At 32.5% G+C, this 24777-nt stretch overlaps 1 protein-coding gene and 3 long non-coding RNA genes across 4 annotated transcripts in view; all 4 read left to right on the forward strand.

Annotated features, from left to right (window-relative positions):
• Positions 1–1512: 1512 nt before the first annotated feature.
• The window catches only part of Meltrin (disintegrin and metalloproteinase domain-containing protein meltrin), a 52955-nt gene continuing 29690 nt past the window's right edge, over positions 1513–24777 (forward strand). The window contains exon 1 of the mRNA XM_088193630.1: positions 1513–1684. Coding sequence (XP_088049756.1) covers positions 1591–1684 — 94 coding nt within the window. The 5' untranslated portion in view covers positions 1513–1590. The remainder of the gene's footprint in view (positions 1685–24777) is intronic.
• LOC148232162 (uncharacterized) lies at positions 2563–8402 on the forward strand. The gene is made up of 2 exons (XR_015810790.1): positions 2563–4074; positions 5008–8402. It is a non-coding gene; the product is annotated as an uncharacterized LOC148232162 (long non-coding RNA).
• On the forward strand, positions 15360–23224 carry LOC148232163 (uncharacterized). Its single transcript, XR_015810789.1, has 2 exons — positions 15360–17362; positions 19938–23224. It is a non-coding gene; the product is annotated as an uncharacterized LOC148232163 (long non-coding RNA).
• Positions 17730–19849, forward strand: LOC148232164 (uncharacterized). Its single transcript, XR_015810788.1, has 2 exons — positions 17730–17855; positions 17944–19849. It is a non-coding gene; the product is annotated as an uncharacterized LOC148232164 (long non-coding RNA).

A 24777-nucleotide genomic window follows, 5' to 3' on the forward strand; every position in this document is an offset into this window, starting at 1 on the left:
TATAAACCAGCATAACAGGAGAAATTATATGTTAAATAAAGAGTCATGAAATATGTTGTATGTGTTAATGAATGTACAAATGGCACTAATTCAAGGATATAATTTGTGAAAGGTGCAGTAACAAATTAAAACTATTACATGTAATTAGTAATTACATTATAGCAAATTACCTATATATAAATCACTAATTATACCGCTTGTCACATATTTCTGTTTTTTTCTACAACATCTTTCTATTCCATTAGCGGAGTGGTAAAATTCAGTAACCCCTGTCCCAGTTCTAGTTGGTAATTAGGTCTGACAATAATGATGTCAATAGAAGCTAAATAATAATGAAGTCAATAGAATACATGAAATATAAATGTAACTATTAATGCATTTAGTTATTTAAGAAGATAGTTACTAGACATTTAATTTGATGACTATTATATCAATGTCACTCATAAAAAAATATGTCGACCCCTTGCCGAATACTATGCCATACATTGCTAAAAATGTATTTTATACAAATGAACCAATAAACAGCAATATCAGAAACCGTGTTATCTTCTGTGAGTTTTGCATTGCTGCTTGTTAAGTTGTTATCAGAGACACTGTCAGAAGAGATATGTCTTGGTAATAATTTGCTTTGATACAACGGATATGATACAGTGGTTTACTAATTAGAATCTTTTAGTATATGTACATTTTTCAACTATCAACTACAAATATATACAATTATGACCTTATTAGATTTAAAGAAATTAAAAGATTTATACATTTTATGGACATCACTGCAGTTATTCCTTATAAGCAATTGTAGAGAATCAACCCTCTATTAAAGTATGTAAACAAATGTCTCCGTTCTATATAAGAACAAAAAATAAGATAGTAAAATGATATGATTAGTGTTTAAAATATGTTTATATTTTAGTGGTAAATTGTAAGTATGTGTATTTACAAACAAATGAGCTAATTGCTTTTAGTTTTTATTATGTAGCAAATATTATTTAAAAATATTTTTTTGTTCCCAATTCATGAAGTATCAAATACTTAATATATACTATAATAAGTACAAATACTTAATATATACTATAATAAGTAATGCAAGTATAATTTATTAATGTTTTATGAATAAAATATTAAAAGAAGTATAATATTTATTAGGTATTTACTACTCTGCTTTATAACATATATTATTATAAGAAAAATTTATAAGGCAAAGGGTAAAACATAAAAAATATTTTATACATCTATAGAAAAAATAGTTTTTTAGAATATAAATAATTATTATCGACATCTGTAGTCAATAGCAAAAAGATATATAGTACAAATATAATATTATTAAAAAATGATAAAAGTCGATATTAGCAATATTATATTCTGCAATTTTTTTTAAATAATTCAAAATTGGTCCTAAGACATTACAAAATTGGGTAACAGAAAAAGCGACCGCTGCGCCACCTATCCATAAACAACGAATCATATTGACTGTCAGGTTGGCGGCCCTGCGCATTAGTGCATTGTGTTTCTAGTCGCGCCGAAGATCCCGCGGCGGTCGGTTGGCGCTGGTGCGTGTGTTTGTGACGGTGCCTGTGAGTGTGGCTGGCGATGAGGCCCCTGAGGGGCGCAGGCGTCGCTGGCGCGCTGCTGGGCTGCGCGTGGCTTTTCCTGCTAGTCGTCGCGGGGAACTCTGAGCCGCCTAGTGAGCATCTTTGCATTCTCTCATCCCCTCGACTTTTCGCGCAAAGTCTATCTTATAACTCATAAATATAATTCCTGTCTTTTATCATTTATTTTCTCTATCCGCAAGTCGCGACCCGCCGTTGTCATGACAACCTCGAGTCGCCGGACCGAGAGGGCGTGAGGGCGATGGGCGTACGATGTTGTTTTTGGACCAAAAAATACATTGAATTTTAATAATAATAAATATTTAAATTAGATCTCGATTTATTTTTTACTTTGACACTTAAACGTCAAATGATTCGCTGATTTTTTTATTCTTCGCATGGTCCAAACAAAAATATTTGTGACTCACTTTTATCCTCCCGCAGAATAGTGTATTTTTGTTTTGTGTTTATGATGCAAAATTTCTTCTAAATTATTGTTTTAAGAATCGTTGATAAATAGATTTCAGTGACTTTCAAAGATTTATTTTAATTAATTAAATAATATTTGTAGCTAAATATTATATAATTAATTTAAATAAATTATTTTTCGTTGTAATATATAGTAAAACTAAAATCAAACGCACTCTATTTAATTTAAATAAGCACTATGCCTTTCTTTCTGTACAAATGACTTAGTATTTTTTAAAAATGTATCTACTTTTTGTTATTTTAATTAGGTAGTTCATTGTATATTTCAACACTCTTATATAGAATTCTTCTTCTATTGCTCATTTTTACAGATTTTTTGCTCTTAACTATAAATGATAACTGTACATTTTTCTGATATGAATCTAATTTAAATATAAAATTAAAATCTGTTAATTTTTCCAGCATTTTGAAGTATTACACATTTTTTACAATAATTAAAAATATATCTTGTTTTTCAATATATGTAACTAACGCATATATTCCAGACTTTTCAACAATAAACTATTGGTAACATTATAATAAAATGGTCAGTAAAGTTATTCATGTACATGTTCAGTGGAAATCCCAACGGTTTACGTTACATATGCATCCCGGAATTAGTAAACACAATCCCGATAATTTCGGGATTGATTTTTTGTCAAAAACGATAGAGTCGCTCCCAGAACAAACTTTTAATGTCCGATACACCTGCACTTGTCACGTGCGGAATAATAAATAACTCTTCATTGGCGCAAAACGCAACTTCATATCTGAGGTTGTGTACTAATTTCTATAATAAAATTAATTTAGAAAACGAAAAATATTAAATAAAAACGCGAGAGTTCATTGTTGGTAATAGAAAACGTTTATTACCAATAATGAGCATTATTCATATTATTTGTATATTCTTCAAAATAACTAAAAAAAACCTAATTTATAAATGCTCAAAATTGGATTAGAAGTGATTTTTGGTTAAAAAATATAATAGGTTAAATTTTATATATAGGAACGCTTATTATATTTCTCCGTTAAAATTGGGTCCAAATATAATTAATCATGTAATTTAAAAACATAATATTTATTATTATTACCCTTAAATAATTACTGATCTTTTAACAGATCTACTGAACATTTACTAAAACTACTAATCGTTTGATTTAATTACTGATCAATAAATACAGATTATAAACTAGTTCCTACAATATTCTTAATGTGGGTGAATTATGGTTTTGTATAGATAAATATTTATTTAATGTCTATCTTCATCTACGTAATATCCTATATTTTTAATATTTTTTCCTCATTATATATTTATTTATTTTTACTATCAATATATACTATTCTGCTTTGCACTAACCTTCTCATATTTATGATTAATTCTCTTACTATTCAATAACATTATTTTTTTATTTATTTTCTATCAATAAATCATTAATCATATCCAATTATTAATTCAGTACTTCCACTACTTCTCTTATATTCTTACGTACATAATAAATTAATGTATCACTCGCACATAGCACGAACAATAATAAATCCAGCTGAAATCCCTGTGGTACTCAATGAGTTACCTGAATTTCGCTGAAGTATTTTTTTATGTAACCAAATTTGTAATAGTATAATAATTAACATATTGTACACCGTTTAAACTGCATCGGTTTTAATCACATTTTTATAGCAATTCAAGTTTTTAACGATTGGCGCATATATACGTTGCCCGCGTCTTCAAGAAGTTCAAATGACGCACACGTTAGCTTAATAATTAATATGCTATGGAGCGCGGTAATTATCAAATATTGATTCTAATAAACACATACTTAATCACAGATAAACACATACGCGAAGAAAGCGCAAGTAAAAATCGCATAAAATAAAATAAATATTTGAAATATTATACGTGTTTTGAAATCGATTATATGTATTTTATAACAATTAGATTAAATAACATATTATTGAAAAGTATAGTATTGATCTTTTCTTTAGTCTATAAAGGAAGGTGACTCGTTATTAACCCGCCGTTGGTCGCACGGCGGCGCAGCGCTCACCCTATCGGGTTTTTTGATGCCGTTTTTTTTGTATGAAACATATTAACTTGCGGGTCCCTCTACTTTTCAAGAATTATGTTTTCTTCAATATTGCAGGCTCAAACACGTGTTTACTAATTTGATATACATTTGGTTTTGCGTATTAGTTGTGTTATATCAAGGATCGAGAGAGAACGTTATTTACGCGGGTTAGATTCGTGCTGGAAATTTTATTTTTTGGTAGTTTCTTTTTGTTATTATTTACTTTTTTGTTGATATTATTATGTTTTTAATTTATTTTATAAATATATTTTATTTAACTCTTTTGATACATAGTATAAAAAAACTTTTTTGAATTTTTTTTTCGATTCCTTAGATAATTTAAAAAATTATACAAATTTATCGCAAAGTTTGCAAATAAAAATATAGCAATACTTAGGAGAGAAACCTGACACTACGATAATTCATCACCCAGAACCAAGTGAATAGAATCGTCCAAAATGTAATTTTTGCCTTAGGAAAAAAATCGCAAAATCACCATCAAATGCCACATGTGCTATAACCCAATATGCAAAGAACATTCATCGGCATTATGTCCAGATTGCATAACTAAGTATTCAAGTCTTCAAGATCAAAAATAATATATATTTTGTCATGTTATTTTTAAAGTTTTAGGCATATATCTAAAAAAAATATATTTTACTTTTAAAATATTTATTATTTTATTTTTCTGCTTTCGTTATATAAATAAAAGTTTTAAAGAATTTATTTATTATATATATACAACACTAAAATAAAAGAAATATAAAAAAAATAATAAATATTCAATATTTAAACTTAAAAACAGAAAAAACTGAGAGGCGGCTATTCGCTCAGGCGCGACCAACGGCGTATGCAACACTCGCGCGACCAACGGCGGGTTAAAGATACGTCCCATAAAAACGATGTTTTCTTTTGAATTTCTGTAATTTAAGGATAAATTTGGATTAAGATAAACCCATAGTTAAACCCATATTGTCGAGATATTAATTATTATCTAATCTGTTATTTGCAATCATGATTGATAGCACATATCTTTTCTGTTCATTTCTTAAAAAATATGTTTGTAAGTTCAATTGACTGCGCAGCATATTTTTAGTTATTTTAATTGTAAATAGCCATTTTTAAGTTAAACTAATAAATGAAAATTCAATTCAATGTTCGCCAGAGATCTCTCAAATATTTTTACAATTATGTACATACGTATGTATGTACATAAGTATGTAAAAATTAAAGTTAATTTTTATTTTTCATTTAATTCGTGTTAACCCAATACATGCTGATTTTTTACATTTATACGAAAGTTTTATATTAACTTTAGTAATCTACAGTATATAATGTACCTATAATAGTGTGAAACTGTCACGGTAGCAACAGTCGTATTTTAATCCTTTGTTCTGCTAGAGTTCATGTTATTCGTCAATTTTGTATATTTCCACTAAATGTTTAAAAAGTTGCTCTCAAGCTGAAACTACATTTATATTTCACAACAATGAATATGATATAATGTTACGATCGTTATTGTTAAGTAAACAATTTTTTCACGTTACTCTTGTTTCTTTTTTGTAAATGATTTTTTAATGGGCAGGTGAAACTTTACTTCCATCACCTGTTGATGTTTGAGTGTTCTAAAACGCATCATGTGTGTCTGTTTTACCACCTGCACTTTTTACTCGGAAATGTTTATTTTGATTAAAATGGGCACGATTTAGAAATGTTTGTATTATATATATCCTATTCATATTTAATGTCCGACAAGTCATCAGCAAAGGTATAATTATGATAATAACCATGTACTTGTATATTTAATCTATTCGTGATTTATTGACGATTCATAAAACTTTTTGGAATGCATTATATTAGTCACTCGTTCGTAAGCGTAGCAGAAAATGGTGTATTTATTTACTTATTCATTTTGTAAATACCTTATGTAAATGTACAGCTAAACGCCAATCCACCATTAAAATGAATGTATAATAATATAAATATATAAACCAGTTGCATTCAACTAGAAAACGTCAATGCCCAGTAGCGGAAATAAACAGGAAGTCACTGTTAACAGGTTAAAACTTAAAAATAAACATAATAACAATGTCGTACTTCAGCGATAAAAATAATATGAAGTTAGACTATAATATAAATATTGACAACAGAGATGATAACTAATCTATTATTCTTACTATTTATTGTTTTCAAATCGTTGTAGAAAAATATCGAACGGAAATCAGTTCAACTATTAACCGCGGCTCTGATTCGGGTTATATTATATTTTTAATAATTTTATTATTGTAGATATTGTTTACATTAGAATATAAGGATACTTGGTTGAATTCTATTTCATTATCAATAATTATCTGTGCGGAAGTGAGATAACAAAAATAAAATGTCCTGTCATTTTAAGATTTTTTATATACGCCCCATCGGTTTAATTAAATCGAAACATATTCAAGTATTAGTTAACAATAATTATTTACAACTTTTAAGTTTTAACTGAATGAAATGCATTCGTAGAAACCAAATTCGGATTTGTTTTATACGGTTGTTTTACTATTCAATTCGGTAAAATGATACTATATTTATTATTCAGCGATTGAAATTCGATTTTTACTTTAGTTACTATGGGATGTTAGAAATATTGTTTTGATCACTTTTACGCATTTTTTTGGAAGCGTCAGGTTCTGGCAATCGCTTTGAAGATATTTGAGCATAATACGTGTGTATATTTTTAGAAGTAGAAGTCTCAGGAGTTTCGTGATTAACTCGAAGCGCATATGCTAGCATTATTAGCGCATTCATCCGCTTAAAAACTTATTATTGTCCATTATAATTAACAAGAAAGTGGCTAGGAGATACTCTGCCATTATTTTCTCACATGCAGATTGATTACAATCGTTCGATTGTTTCGTTTTCTACATATTGTAAACATGTAAATAGTACAAACGCGATTCCAACCGAACGAACGAGTAAAACGGTCCACAGATGGTTAGGATCAGTCTGATCCTTGCTTTAATAAAATAGCAGCGTAAAAACACTCATTCGAATCGGTTCGTATCCAGGAGACCGCTTTGTCGTGTCGCTCGAAACGATAATGGATTTATTTAGTAAAATAACTTTCTCGTCGAAAGTTTGTGACTCTCGGTGCAGCAGCAAACGGACGTCTATTTCAGTTAGGGGAGACGGATAGTGCGATGCACTTTGGCGACGAGATGTTTGCTGCTTTCTTTTGTCGAAAGATCGTCTGGTTGGTAAAATTAGTATGAGTGGTTATGGGCCAGTAAGAAAGACTTGAGGGTTTAGAAAAACACGCCTTTGCTCTCAACAATATGACTATTATAACAGCTAGATATTAATATAGCTTATTAATATGAATGGTATGAATAAATACTTAGTTTAACCGACAAATTATCTTGTTTACTTATTGTTAAAATTATATTATAATGTTTTGGTATGTATATCTAATCAAATGTGTGCAAAAGTTTTATAAATAAATATACATACATACAATGGTAGTAATAACTCTAGCTGTTTATTAATGTTATTATTATTTTGAATGATGATAATATTATATACATTAAATTGACATTTAAAATTGTTCTGAAGGACAAACATAATAACGCTAGTTGACAATTAAATGCCAAAATTATGTTTTCTTTCAATTCTCAAACGAGACGGTATTTTTTGTTATTATCCATCACTTGATAAGTGTTTGATTATAGAATTAATACGCGTCACTATTATTAGGCACTCGATAGTAACGAACCGGTATATATTTATTGAATTGTGGTAACTTTAAGAGTAGGAAAATTATTAAGATGGTGGATTTACTACAGAGACGTTAATCTTGAAGTACCGATGCGAATCGAGACTCGAGAGGAAGCACCTGGTGTCGTATGAAACAGTTAGTTTGACGACAGAATAACGACACACGTTAGCGTTATAATACTATAAAACATTGTGCAACTATATATAGCTAAGAAATTAACTATACATTTACGCATTGATGTTACTGCATTAACCATTCGTTTACCACTCTCCTTTATGTTAACCATAATCCGATAAACTTAATAATTAATTGTATCTATCGTGTCCAAGCCTCTCATTACATATTGTGACATGCCTATCGAAATAGTATGCGCAAGTCGGTATGTCAATAATATTGTCCACGCAGCGCGACTATAGTGAGGTCAGTCAATGATGCTTGTTAAATAACTTGAAATAAATATTAGACAAATATATGTACAGTTTCATTAAAATATACCACAAAAGAATAAATAATTAAAAACGAATAAGCTGGCGGGCCCGTGAGAATGTGTACATATAAAACGTGCTCGCAAGTGGTGCAATGATATCATTGTGTATAAAATAATATATACACGTCTAGCCAAAATTTATGTTAATTATAGATATCTTACCAAAATTTTGCCTGCGGTTTATTCACAGTTTTATCGTATCTTTCAATACTTAACAATATACGATGTTTTTTGTTTAATTATTTTCATCGGTTTTTGACATTGCGATATAAAATTTACTATGAGAGAAGCATTCACATGTCAAGTAAATTAATTTTACTTGACATGTGAATCAAAAATTGGCAAGCAGAATTGGGAATTAAAGCAGGAATGAACACATTTTAATCTTTAAATATACGAGCAAGGATCGTTGCTTTAACCAACGGCGTACCATTGGTTAGTTTTGATGAATTCAAACTCCACAGCAGCATAATAGGGCTACAAAATTTTAAAATGTTAGATTGTACTGTGCTATTTTATTTAAAGTAGTTTGAAATAGTTTAACAAAGTAGAATGGAATTGTAGTAGATCAGCTTCATGTCAATTGAGTAAAAACATCGTGCTGAAACTGCACTGCATTGCTTGAATTGAGAATTGTTTTTTTATTCGTTGCAATGCTTACATATTAAACATTAGGTAGATTAATATTTATACTGGTGTTGCTGGGCGCAACAGTAAGTTATTATGTTTTGTACTTCTTTTACCATCTTCCTAGTTATTGAATTTTAATGAATCTGAAAATTTAATCCTTAATGAACGTTCTTGGCTAGTGAAGTAGTGACTGAAAAAAAAGCCCCGTAACAATATTATTTTAAGCTGCATTCATGGGTAATTTGATTTAAAATATAATAACCTTTTTTTACGGTTTTGCATGATAATTGCATTTCTTGGAGGTTATTATCTGCGGTGAATATATGTGTTCTGTTCTATGATAATATATATGCCTATGAGGGCGAACGGCTTATGACTGCGTAATTGCTTTCTCTTCCGAGTATAAAATATAAATACATATTTTTGTGTTTGTGTAATTACTTTATTTAAATACGTCGCGCATTAAGGTAATTACATATGTCTTTGATAAAACTCGTAAATAATACATCTTTTAATGCCTTATGTAATTACTTATTTAAGACGCTTTTCCCATGCATTATTGTTTGGTTTAGGTTACAAAATTTAGTGTGACATTGTAGTTTATAATACACAAATAAATAAAACATATTTAACCATGACTTCAATCTTCAATAATAAGAAATCACATAATCTATCTAGCATATATGGAATAAACTCGGTATATAATCTAAATAAATAAATAAATAAATATACTATTTTAAAGTTGTTCACTTCACCATCCAATTTTTTTGTATATCGTTATTATCAAGTCATCAAATTAATCGAAGTATGTTTAAAATTTTAAGAAGTTATTTGTGTCTCGTTCTTTAAAGCACCTAAAATTCCGTTAAAGCTTCTGTTTTCTCCCAAGCCTTATTAATCATTATAGTTTACTGGTCTACATATTAAAATTTACTGGTCTACAGTTTTTAATCTATGATCCGTGGGACCGAAAGGGTTAGACCGCCTCGCAATTCCCGATGACACCTCAAGAGAAGTCAAGGACGCACAGTCAAGACCCTCGCTCGTCGGGGTCAAGCGGCCAACCCTCCGGTTCAGTGGCCCTCTCCGGGTCGTTTCAGGCTTTTTTTTGTTATTATCATATTTTTAACTCGTCCATGTGCTGCGGAGTGTGTCGCTCCTTTTGTTTTCGTACCCACGGTCGCGGCATTCCCACACGATTATTCCCACGTCAGAGAAGCACACTGAGTTACGAGAACACTGTCGCTGCAATTGTTTTTCATCATCCTCCATAATACCCAGTGTAACTGCTACGAAATCGAAAGCGAACCTCGCCCGCTACACGCCCTCGTGGCGGCGGGGGTGCTTTTATATACATATATTTTTCCGAGAGGGCGCAATGCTCCGAGCGACGTATAAATTGTGTGTGACTCATCCTCGTGAAACACACCCTTTTCCGCGCCAAATAAATTACCTTAGTTTAGGGGTCGGGCGGCTTCAGGGGGCGGCAGCGCTCTCGTGGCAAATTTTGCGATTATTGCGCACTATAGCAATGACCTTCTCGGTTGCCCAGTGTGACCGCACTACCGCATCCTGTTAGATTATGCGTGCATCCTTTGATACCATTGTAGGAACTGGAAAGTTGTGCATGTGCCATGGTTACTCATACATATACTGTTGATAAATTGTTTGTGTTCGCGAGAGCATTGTTTTTATTATTATTTTATATATGTATATATATACATATATAGCGACTTATCAGTCTCGCGTCGAAGGTCCTTCGTTATTTATTTTACTAGCAACAAGAAGTTTATTGTTGTCTTCATTGAATTTAACGTTATCTTTGCAGACTTAATAAATCCTAATTAGGAGATGGTCGGCCGTTTAATTGGTTTCTCAGTACGATTCGCAGCATCAGGATGATTCAATTTTTTTGCACAGCTCGTGTGTTGAACTTCTAGACGCAGCAACATAATTGTATATAATGATAGGTGTCTAAGTATTTTGAGAATGATCTTGATTGGTACTTTTGCTCGCTGTATTGTATTGTAGTAGTCTTTTATAAATGTGAATATCTCGTACAAAATAAGAGAAATTCAATATTATCATTTAATTAACAGTCATGAGAGATTATATCTAATAGCGTACCTTTAAAAATATACATATTTGAGATAATAAAGGTACAGTGGTGCCTAGAATTACTAATTTAATTTGTTTCGTAACTCAAATTATTTGTATGTCAAATAAATTTTCTCCATTGAAATTAATTGAAATGCCAATAATCCATTTCAATGGGAAAAATTTAAATGAATTAATAGTAAATACATAATACATAAAAGATTTTTTTAAGTTACGCAATACGTTTTTTTTTCTCGTCTTCAAGTCAAATTTAATAAAAATTTTGCTCGTATCTCAATATATTCGTAAGTCAAGTCACTCGTAAGTAGAGGTTCCACTGTACTTAGGTTAACCTTCCCAAGCAGGGAACATTTAAACTCCAAAATTAATAATAACTAGATGATATTTATTGTACTTTATAAAGATAATCCAATAAATTGAATGCGATTTTATTTTTTTCGTATTTTTCGGCTCAAAGTTTTGATACGGTTGTAGTCAAACATGATGGTCAGAATATTAATTTGTCGGAATTTGTATTAAATGGTTAAAATTTAAATTAGACTGGTCAGAATTTATATTAAATGATAAGAATTATTTTTCAAGATGGTCAGAACAATATTTTTCAGTCAGTATTATTACAGTTCATTGGTCAGTATCTATGTTAGTATTTGCTGCCCAAGGCGTGTGACTTCGCAGCCAGAAATATACACCGGAAAGCCGGTAACAATTTAATCAGTATTACATACATATATCGAAACAAACTATTGTAGAGTTGTGTATGCTTTTTTCCGAGCGCTGGTGGAGAAGCTGGCCGAAGAATCATGTCCTCGGAATGGTCCTCTTGTTGGTGTGTTGCCGAGCTTTGACACATTTTTTATTAGTTGCATTATGTTTTAAAAGCATTGTTTTTCCTCTGGACATTACGGGGGTTTTCCGTGGTGGTCCGTTCAGTCTATTGTATCTTTCTTGCGGGTTACCCATTGTTTATATTATGCAATTGTCAAGTTATATTATTCTTTAATTTTCATTTGGTTAACCTTAAAATTACACTGCGTGTATGAAGACTCCCCACAAAATAATATATATACAGCATTTATAATATATAATCTGTATTATAACCTCAAGGTCAGTTTTATGTTGACAGATGGTCAGTGGTTATGGTTCCAACCTCTCCGCCGCCGCTCTCTCGTTATTCCCGTTTCGTTTGTCGCTCTAAATATATTCGCGTCTTACATACAATTAAATGTTCTGACCAACGCTCGCTCTCACTTAACCTATTCAACAGTTTTGTTGCGAGCGAGCTATTATATTAGATATGTTTAAAATAAATAATTCATTGTCCATTTATGTTAATAAATTTTATTATGTTATTTTAATTCACATGATCGTCCTATATTTTTATTCTGACCGTATGCTATTTTTATTCTAACTGTTTGATATTTATTCTGACACTGAATAATATAATTACGACCAGGCTGTTATTATAATTCTGATCGAGATTTGATTTTTATTCTAACCCAAAGTTTATTTAAATACTGATATTTAGTTTGTTGCTTTATATTATTTTTTACTTTATACTCACTCAAATTTAAATGGGTTTTATTGGGGTTATATGGGGTTACTTTGTACCGGTCCTTGATCCCGTTTTCGAGGTCTAGATGCTCGAAGGTGAAAATCGAAATGTATAAAAAATCACAAATATAAAGACACGTTCAAATTTAGAGTTTGTTAGAAGTTATTATTTAATAACAATCTGACCCGTATAAATTGATTTTTTCAATCCAAAAAGGTCAGCTTTTGTGCCGATTGGCTCATTTCATGCGTGTTAAAAGCATTTCTTGATCCGGATAACTTTCTCCGTACATATCTTGTGTCCTTTTTTTCCACATATAGACACCGAGTATATTTATCCAGTACTATATTTTAAATACTTCTATCTTTAGCCTCTCTTTCCTGGGAGTATATATTATTATAAATAAAAACAACATTTAAAATTACGCATTTTTTTGCTATGCGTTTCTATTGATTTTACCAGGGCTGTGGAGTCGTTAAAAAAAAACACGACTCCGATTCCGACTCCGATTCCGATATTTACCAACAACACGACTCCACTCCAACTCCGACTCCGACTTCGACTCCGACTCAAAAAAGTTTAATTTTATCAGGTATTTTTGGTGTTTTTCTACGCGTTTTATATTCATACGATTTACACATTCATCATTCCGCAATTAAAATTTCATAAATTTCATAATTAAAAAAAATGCATTTAATATAAAAAATGTTCGGGGTCGCTCATTTTTCACGACTCCGACTCCAACTCCGGCCAAAACACCACGACTCCACGACTCCAACTCCGACTCCGACTCCACAGCCCTGGATTTTACATCATTAATTTTTTCAGTGTGCTTATAGAATGAGATCATTTAAAACAAATTATCTCTTTTGTGGTAGATGCGGTAGAAGCATCAGGCAGTGATTTGTATGGGCGGGCTTACTCCAGATTTAAAATTATATATATATATTTAGCTGATGTATCAGTTACAAAACGTGTCGAGACGAATGCGTAGCTACTAAAATATTTTTATCAAATTTTAAAACACAACGCTGAGGTAAAGTATGCTTAAAACCTACGGTACGCGACAATTGGGCGACGGACAAATGGGCGATTCCGGTCAATTGGGCGACGGTCAATTGGGCGATGGTTATTTGGGCGACGGTCATATGGGCGACAGAAATAAAAAAAAACTTGCACGCTTTGCTTTATTTTGAATATTAATAAAATATACATTAAAACGAAAATGTATATTAAATGAAAAACAATTTTATTTTCAAATTATTAACTCATATTATAATTATATGCAATACCACGTAAATATTCTATGATATTTTTTCTATTGTACCTCAAAACTTTTATAAAAATTCTTTGGTCTATTCTTTTTATAAAAATATCCATTCCAAAAATATTTTTCCTTGTCTTTTTGACTTTATATGTCTGAATTATCCATTTATGAAGAATATAAACTGTAGTAACTCAAATTAGTCGCTCTCAACAATAATCTATAAAAAACAATTATCTATAAATAACACATAAAATATAACCCACATGTGAATATAAAGACACATACTTATTTTCTTGCTGTACTGAATTTTTTACCAAAAACACAATGACACTGTGACAAAGTGTTTTAAAACCACGACAAAAATAATTTTCAAAGACGCAACGAAACTTTTTGCGAATGTTTTCAGTCAAAATTCAAAAGTATACTGAGCGCTAGTTATGGGTTTTTATATTTATATATAACTACCCTATCTAATTTTAAATAGATAATTGTAAAATATGCGATTTTTGTGAATTCCCAAAGTTTATTCTATCACTAATTTCCAAGGCTCAAAACATAAAAAAAATCGCGGAAAGGGCAAAATCCACGATAAACATTTATCAGCGCTAGTTCTAGCTTATTATATTTATATATAACCACTCTATCCAGTTTAAAATAGATAACGGTAAAATATGCGATTTTTGGAAATTCCAAAAGATTGTTCTCACAGTAGTTTCCAAGGCTCAAAACAAAAAAAAAATTCGCGTAAGGGCCCACTAAGAACATTTATCAGGTAGGTATTTATAATAAAATTACCGACTTAAGCCGCGTGCTTTAAGCGTTTTATGATATCGGGTAACTCTCTTAAATTCTTGAATGAAAAAAATCAAACTGTTTAAGTGATATTTTATGATTAAATGAGCACAAATGATAAGTAAATATATACATACTATATCTTATGTAGGTATATTATATTTTGTTTAGACCGAATAATGTTTTCATCTTTTAATTCTATTCTAAAAAATATTACTTATATTTTCGTATGTATATATATATTTTAATATGTATTAAATTATGTAAATTATTTAATTAATTATAAGATCATGATTTGCTACACATTTATTTGTAATGCATTATTATTGTATCGCCCAAAAGACCATCGCCCATTTGTCCGTCGCCCATTTTGAATCGCCCATTTGACCGTCGCCCAATCGCCGTCGCCCAATTGACCGTGTCCCAAAACCTACATGGGTCTGAATGCTGGTAAACCAAACAAACCCTAAGTATATTGAACGGCCAAATATGGCCAAAGCAATTGCGTTTAACGTAAATTCCGCACGATGGCGAATATTATTTTTCTTGGTATTGTCCTACTCTGTCTTTAATGTATGGATATATAAAATATTACATACCAAATGGTAACATATAAAGCACTCTACAGTAGTTGACATATCATATTTTTATAATATATATTTCGGTCCGAGTTGGTCGGCTCTTATTATACATAACTAACATAGCCTTATATACTATAATATATAAGAAGCAATGTTTTTCTTTTATGAGTAATAAAATAAAAAAAAATCATTATAATATTGTAAAGGAAAATTTTTATGTACTGGTGAAGAATATTTTTTCATGCGCGCTGTACGAATACGTTTCGTTACTTTTCAGCAATTGTTACGCTATTCAGCCGTAACGATTGTCTGCTATGGCTTTTAGCGCTTTTTTATTTTCAGCATTGTTTTGCTTAATAATAAAAGTGACTCGATAGCCACGTTCGACTGTACGTTCCTCATGTGACCCATATTTGTATTATTACCATGCTTGTTCACACAGTGGGGTGGTGTGGTACTAAAGGGTGTGCGTTGATGGCGAACACGCAGACTGTGACCATTTATTTGATGACACATTTATGATGTGATAATTCAGATGTTGCTGCGTAGTGTGTGCGAAATGATGATCGTCTGGAAACAATTTGGGTCGATTAGGGAGATTTTTATCCTCTCTGTGGAAAAACAATGTAAAACTCGCCTTGCACGCCATCGTTGATTAAATCACCCCCCGAGTGACCGCAAGGTTAATAACGATTGTTTTTCCAGGGTTTTCTGCGAAAGCGCCGAAAGTTGTCTACTTTCGCGTGTGTAGTACGTACGAGAGACGCCATTCCTGGAAATTATTATTTTCAGCACTTGATTTACGACAAAGCCATGAATTATAATTTATGTCGCTATAAAAGTCACACACAAACACACGTCTGAGTTAAAACTATTTTGTTTTATTAAAATTTGTATTAATTTATTGAAAAATTATGCCAAAAATAACTAACACATAAGTTAAAGTTATAATTTTATTCACGCAATTGCCGTTTGTGGTAAATATAAAGGGAGTACAGGGAATGGCGAAATAATTACGCGTTTCATGAATTTAATATAATATATCAAATCTCATTCTAAAACAATACATATAGAGGATATTTAAAATTTTGCGCATATATTGTAAACCAGTGAATAACTTCACATATAATTCAGATCTTTGTAGAAAAATAATCAAGTTTAATCTTTTATTTGTTGTAAAAAAATGGTATACAGTTTTTTTTAGTGATGTTGCTGTTTTTTAAACGGGTCACATCTGAATATTGATTTATATGTTCACGTATCCCTCGATTTACAGGGGTTCAGTTTAACATTTTTTAAATACATACTTCAAATCACAGATGTAGCGCGGCGATATACAAACGCATGGGATAATGGCTTACTCCCACTTGACCCACATCTGGAACCTCTCCCGCTGCCCGTGCAGGGTGTCCTGAAGTTTATTTTTAGAGTGCATGCGTGTCGCTGAAGATTTTGCCCGTATACTTTATATATTAAAAAAACGTTCAAAGTATACGTGAATACCATTCGATTGTTTTATCACAAATTTCCCTGGTTCGTATCTAACGCGTAAATCGAGGGACATGTGTATAATCATCATTCAACTAATTAGCTTCGTTTTATATCGAATCGTAAAATTTCAATTATCACAAGCAAAATTTAACCATCGTGTCCAGTGAATCACGATGCCATTTCATTCACATCTTCAACCACCGTGACACACCGTTTGATCTCAAGAGGCGCTGCTTGCAGATGCTGACTGCTGTTGAATCATTGCAGTTTCAGCTCGCCGCGTCACTATTACCGGAGAATTACCGTTACTCACTCTCGACAGAGGTTGGTATTGAATTCGACAGTACGTAACCATGTACTATGCATCAAGCTGCCGCCTCAAGGTTGTCGATGCTACTTAGAATGTATTAATCTGGTGGAAGGTTGCTGCTAACCGGCGACGTCTGCGATTTATTTGTTAGCGCCCGTGTGTCAATCACCTATGTAGGTTAATTGGTTGCGAATAAAAAGTTTTGTCGACAGAATTCACTAATTAGGTATTCAGTCGCCGTGTAGCGCGCGGTTAACACTAGATTTACCAGACCAGTCATTTTGACTGGTCGTGCAATTTCAATTCAAAATTTCTACCACATATAGCAATTGCTTTCCGAAATGATGTTATGACTTTTGTAGCTATAAGTAGAGAATACATTTTATGAACTTAATGTTACTTTATATATATTAGTAACAAATATATTTTTTGTTATTGACATTTATACCAGTACCAGTCAAAATGACTGCGTGCGTCTTTCTATGAAAAAATGTATGATTTCGAAAGAATCATGGAGCCGATGCAGTACATATAGCGCCCATGTGTCATTCGTTCATTTCTTTATCGGCGTTGACCCAATTAGGGCAATTACGTCATTTTTAAAAGATTTTACGAGCACTTTCTTCATAAATGCACGAGGCACAAACAGTCTTGTTTCGAGCTTCGTTCAAAACACACCATAAAATCTTAGTTCCAAGCGATCTCCAATCGTAATCATTTATCTTTACCCGCACAGTTACACAGGTAAGAAACATACAATATTCAAAAATATATTCTTCAGTATGAAGCCTAAATAGGAAGAAAGTGTCTCAGTTTCATCTTATTTTTATAGCGATCGTCAGCCCCTGAAAATGTCAAAACGAATAAAAGTTTCTACATACTTAGAAAATGCAACCAGCATACCTCTGGAATGTTCAGATGTAGAAAGTGAATTATATGATAGCGACGGTGAATTTTTAGATAGACAAATTGATCCACAAGGCAATGGTGATAACAGTGCTATTATCGAGAGTAGTGATGAGGAAATTCCTGATGAAGACAATATAGATCAGTCAAGTGACAGTGATTGCGAAAATATTCCGAACAAACGTACGAGGCGATGCATGCGATTCCCTTCCAGTTCTGAATCTGAAGGTGAAAGTAACGTACCAAATCAGCAAACTGAAATTGCTTCAGACGGAACTATTTGGACAAGAATTGAAGAAGGAGGTGTTGCTGGTAGATTACCAATTCAGTGTGTTTTCAAAGATGTACACGGACCAACAGCACATGCTAAAAGAAACATTATAAGTGGGAATCTAAGTAGTGCGTTCCTATTACTGATTGATAACCATATTTTGGAACATATACGAATTTGTACAGAGTTAGAAGCCTCTCGAGTTTTGGGGAAAAACTGGACAATTACGCAAGCAAAATTGAAGGGATTTCTTGCAATATTGTACGCACGTGGGGCATACGAAGGAAATACTTTGAGGCTTCAATATTTGTGGAACAACAAGTGGGGACCATCATTTTTCTCCAGCGCTATGAGTAGACGTGATTTTACTGAGATTCTGCGATACATTCGTTTCGACAAAAGAAATCAGAGGAGTCAACGTTTGCAAACAGACAAATTCGCTTTAGTCTCAGCAGTTTGGGACAAATTTATTGAAAATAGTCAAAATTGCTTCAAACCGGGAGCTTATATTACCGTGGATGAGCAACTTTTTCCAACGAAGGCCAGATGCAGATTTACCCAGTATATGCCAAACAAACCACATAAATTTGGCATAAAATTTTGGCTGGCGTCTGATTTAGAGACAAAATATGTGGTAAATGGTTTTCCGTATTTAGGAAAAGACGAGGCCCGAAGTGTAACAACCCCCCTAAGCGAATTTGTCGTAATGAAACTTCTTGAACCATATACCATGAAGGGTAGAACTGTAACAACTGACAATTTTTTTACAAGTATTCCTTTAGCGTTAAAATTAAGATCTAAAAATACTTCGTTGCTTGGAACAATACGCGCAAACAAGAGGGAACTGCCGATATCTTGCAAACTGAAAAAAGACAGCATGGCACGTTTCTCAACGTTGTTATACAAATCCAATGGATGCACACTTACCGTTTATAAGAGCAAACCAAATAAAAAAGTGCTTATACTAAGTACAAAACATAAACACATAAAAATTGATAAAGCTGCTAAGAAATTACCTGAAACTGTATCGTTTTATAATAGAACTAAATTTGGTGTAGATATCACAGATCAAATGGCACGAAAATATACGGTGAAATCAGGTTCCAGAAGGTGGCCATTACAAGTGTTTTTCAATATTTTAGATTTAGCCGGAATAAATAGCTGGATAATATACAAAAACATAACAGGAGAAAATATCTCACGAAAAGACTTTCTGTTTCGATTAGCAGAAGAACTTGCTTCAGAGTATCAGACTTCAAGGCTAAAACCACACGAAGTTGATATACCAACTTCAAGTGGCACTGTTTCTGTACGCAAGTGGTGTCAAGTAGGATATTGCAATAACAATAAGACTACAAATATTTGCAATACATGCAAAAAAAGTGTATGCGGAAAGTGTACATACAGCAAAATCTACATATGTAGAAATTGTGATCGCAAACTGTAAACAATTAAGTGTTTTGTTATTTAACAATGTAAAGAAATCAATTTATTTATTACAATTAATATTGTTCAACTTTTTTCTCATTTTTTAATAGTTAATAAAGACTGGAAGCTACAATAAGCATTTTTTCTTTTTTTTTTTATACACCAGTCATTTTGACTGGCTTTGGAAGAAATAGGTGTATTTAAATAGCTGGTAAATCTAGTGTTAATGGCGTAGGATGATCGAGAGGATGGCTCTGAATCTGAATGAGGAAGTGGACCTATTTATAATGCGGCAGACGTGTAATTTACTTCATATCTGCGTTTAAAATGTCATGCACTATTATCTGTTTGACTTTGAAGTGGATATTTACACACCTAGATAAAGGGTTGGCGAACCCTGTCGCGATCGATCGAGCGGATGACTTGTCTTGTCATTGGTCGCAGACGTTGATTTAACTTCCGCACAATGGATGAAGACTTATAGTTAACTTCGCGTTTTGCTTGAGTTTCCGTCACGTGTTGTTATTTTTCTATAGAGATTGTTGCAACAGTGGATCGATGTTGTAACAGCTGTCACATATCGGTAGTGTGAACGACCCGACCCGGTGCGGTAAGAATGAGTGGAGACTTTGTACATTGAGCCTTTTTTTACACCCATCATCGTAGTCGTAGTCGTCGAACCTTGAAAATGTCACGACATCGCCTTACCTTAGAAACACGTTTGCGGATAACGCTAGTTCCAGGCGTTAGTAATCTAGTTTTGCGGTCGCTTTTTAGCGGAGCTTTCGCAAGCTTTCCGCCGACCCAATTGACTTTTGAGGCATGATGCATGTGATGCCGAGGGTGTTTCAATATTGTTTTCAATGACGATTTTGATGTTTCATGCTTTTTTGGAGATAATCGAACAAGGTTAGCGTTTGGTAATGCATTTATAAAATAAATAAGGTTTCTATTTGCAATAGTCAAATAAAATATCCAAGATAAGGTTAACTTTTCATAGACGAGGGAAAGTAAAATCGATTGTTTTATTTTAACGTTGCAGACTGGTTTGACTGTTCTCGTATAATTATCAGTTTCCGCAGCATAAAGATTGCAACAGTTGTGTTAACCTTTTAGATGCAAAATGCAGATAAATCCGAATAACCATGTATGGTTCGGAGTGCAAAATTCGGATTTATCCCACACTACACAAAACGCAGCTGTTGGGTACAACGTGCATATAGTACATGGTGATCCTACTGGCGCGCGCTACATGAGCGCGCAGTACAACCCCGACTTTAGCACGCAGGACATTACCGCGCCGACATTAGCGCGTAATTTTATTTTATATTTTTGACTACTCATTTAAAGAAATTTACAGATCTAAGAAAACTTTTCTGCCTAAATTATTTAAGATTGGTACTTATACAAACCTATCCATATGCCTACACTACACTCTCTGGAAGTTGGCCAAGGCTGGCCAAGGACGCAGAATATAGTGGGTTACTTCGGTCGAGTTCGGTTCTGCCCGCTCTAAAATCTCTCGGAAGTTGTCCGAGGTTACCGAGAACGGGAGGTAAAGAGGGAGTAATTCAGTCGAGTTGGCCAGCTTCGAGTGCTTCCGAACATTGTCGGCAAAAGGATCGAAGTCGAAGCTGCTCTTTCGAGCGCGGTAAGATACTTCCTTGTTCGCTCTCTCGCAAACTAAGATAGAACGAGTAACTTGGTTCAATTTCAGTATGCGCGTAGGCGTCCTACGGTTAACACTCATGTCGAACGCTGCATCGCGGTCACGTGGTCAAGTTATAATACCACATGCTTATCGGGGACTTCAACAGACTCTTACTGACATCTTTTAATATTTTAGGGCACCAAAAGAGATTAATTATATTTTTGATAGTATATTATACTAACAGATATCGTTATTATATTTTTTTCATATAAAATTAAATAATTAGTGCTACTTGATTTTGTTAAAAAAAAATCGTTTCGAATATCCATATGTATTTTCCTAGATCGGTTTATATAAATGTCATACCATAACGAATTCTTATTTAGAATCGATGGCGACAAATTCTAGGATAGTTACAGATGTGGTGTTCGTATTCTGAAGTATCATTTTTATGCCATATGGCATTTTGCAAAAGCCGACAAAGATTTTGCGTAAATTGAATATTTGCAACCGAAAATTTTTCACTGACATTGTATTGGTGAGTGCCCACACAAATTTTTAAAATTACCAGTAGCGTAATTTTAATAATATGACAATTTAAAAATTGAGATTATTTGCCACATTTTTCGATCGCGCGCAAATATGCCGGCTGTACGTGACAGAAGCCGCCGTCCGGACGGCATAAGAAATTTGCGACAGTGTGTTCGCTTACTCGAAGTCGTAGGTCTCGGCCGACTTCAGTTGTAACTTTGGTTCGGACAACTTCCAGAGAGTGTAGTGCAGGCAATAAAATTTTCATCGAATACATTTTTTAATGATTTCTAAACTGCTTATCAGTAGAAATTTAGATATGTATTTATGGGCAATACACGAGAATACCTTTTTGCCACGTAGTTTTGAATAGAACAATTATTTATATAATATGCAAGTGCTTTTGAGAAAGTAGAATTGAGAATAATTTACCCATTACGTGACTTCATGAAGTTTTATAATTTTATTTTAAGGGTTGAGATATTGTATTTATTGAAACATTTGCCATTAGATATAGTGCTGGGTGACCGGATTGCTTAATACTTTTGATGCTTAATATTTTTATCTATTTTTAAGTAAAAATTTGTGTAATTACAGAAAATTTAAGTATCATACCAATGTAACTACTAATATAATTGTAAAATATTTTTAAAACATGATATTTTAAAATTAAAATCATATTCACATCTATTATATACACAGACATTATTTTTATATAATCTTAAATACACATTGTATTTGTGTATATGATTATATATGATAATATGTTTGTTTTTTGATATTTTCGCTGTGCGAAATTTTCGTTTCCGCTATAATCACCGAACCATTTACCTCTTCCGCTAGAGTAGCTTAATTTTAAAATTCACATTATTTTAATATTAGTTGAATAGTTTTAATTTTCCAACATGTGGCTTATTATTTTATTGTAGTACTGGATTGTCGTTCCTCTTTTTTCTCTGTGTATTTTGTTTATATTACGTTCTCATGTATACTATTGTAGATATCTACGAACGAATACGTTTATTCTTAATAAAAATAACAATAAACAAGACTGAGCAAATATGTTACAAATCAACGTTATCCGTTTTTTTTATTATTTTCCTCTTTAAAAAACCCTTCTAATTTGATACAAGCAGACTTTCCTCATCCCTTTCTCATAGTAGACATAAAACTTCTAAAGAAAAATGTAATCATCGAATAAAAGGCAGTTTCTTTGGTTGCTTTTGTCGTTGGTTTTTTAACCCTTTAAACGCCAGCGGCTTTTTAGTGAGTCAACTGTTATTACTCTTCAAACGTCAGGATTTATTTCTAAAAATAAATATAAAATACTTGGTGTACTGATAAATTAAGCTAGTACAATCATCTTTAACAAGTGGTTAAGTGGTTAAAACGTTTAGAACACTGCCATACATGTATTGAAGTTAATTTATATTATTTAGAATGCGTGTTTTTTGTTACATATATTTAAGTCATTTTCACATTTCGCATTGCCATATTTTAAATGCAATCAATCCTTATTCGGTTGACAATCAGTGGGGTGGTTAGGGTTTGTGCCGCCCGGGATCCTTGCCCTCCCCCATACAATTATCTAATACAAGATCTGAAACTTAATGCTTTTCTTCAATATGCCAAAACTTTGGACAAAAAAAACAAAACCGGGACATGTGGTCTCTTTTGACCCCTCCCCCCCACTACGCTACATTTTATATGCATATAAAAAATATGCAAAACAGTTCAAGTTTGATGAAATATGTTAATGGTTATTAGGTATTTCATTGTCTTAGCTCGTACTCGACTCCAGCAAACATATGGTGGAACTTCGACTTTTACCGATTCAAAGAAATTGGCCAAATTTTCGGGCCGGTCAAAATATTTTTTATCTCTTGGGGCGGCATTTTATGATCGATCGAGTCATAAAATCAGCATTTATAGCTGTTGCAGCAATTGTTGTTTAATGTTTTCTCACATTCACTTTAGCTCTTAGCTATTCGTGGATACATATTTTTTTAGTGCATTCAGTTTAAGAAGCACACTACACAAACGGTCCTTCCATCGCGAAAATGCTCGCACCCCTAGCTACGCCACTGAGTTGACTTATCAGTCTTTGTTGAAAACATCTATAAATTGCATCATATAAATAAGCTTGTTTATATCACTCTGTGATAAAACATGACATCATTTTGTGATTAAACAAAACTTACAACCATTCCCAAGAATTATACAACACAATGGAATGGACTCATCAACGTTTGATAAAATGATTTTGAGCATAGAAGTAAATTATATAATTTAAATTTAAATAAAATATATAAAAAATAAAATTAGATGTATATAATTGAACATAAATAGTTTATTTTCTTAAGCTTCTGCATTAATCTTTCTGGATTGAATATCTAATACTAGGTAAAGTAAAACAATAAAATGTCATGAGTAAGGTTGTCACTTGGCAGTAATAAACAGTAATTGCTTTGCTTGTGGGTACTTGTCAGGATTCTCTGACGCAAGTTTAGATTAAATTTAATATTTAAATATCAGACATTGCATACAATACAAGTCCAACAGAATGCATGAATGTTTTTTTTTTTGGTTCTTTTAAAAATATGTTGAATGCAGTCAATTATTCTGTCCCGTCCGTCCGCGCAGACAACAATGCATACAGTTACCGTATCTGTTTTTGTGACTTGCGGCCAGACGGAAGTTCAACCCTCACGAACAGAGGAAGCACGAAAATAAAATAAAAAAGGCAGCCATATGCAAATTTAACACTATATACTACACCATATACGCGCGTGTATAATCGTAAACGTCCGGCTTAGTCACTCCTTTGAGTTTGGCGAAGAAGTCGCTCTAATGCAGGGCACGTCAACATTTTTACCCCG

This window comes from Plectrocnemia conspersa, unplaced genomic scaffold (genome assembly GCF_051122295.1).
Source record: "Plectrocnemia conspersa isolate PC_06_02 unplaced genomic scaffold, ASM5112229v1 ptg000009l, whole genome shotgun sequence".
In the NCBI taxonomy this organism is placed as follows: Eukaryota; Metazoa; Arthropoda; class Insecta; order Trichoptera; family Polycentropodidae; genus Plectrocnemia; species Plectrocnemia conspersa.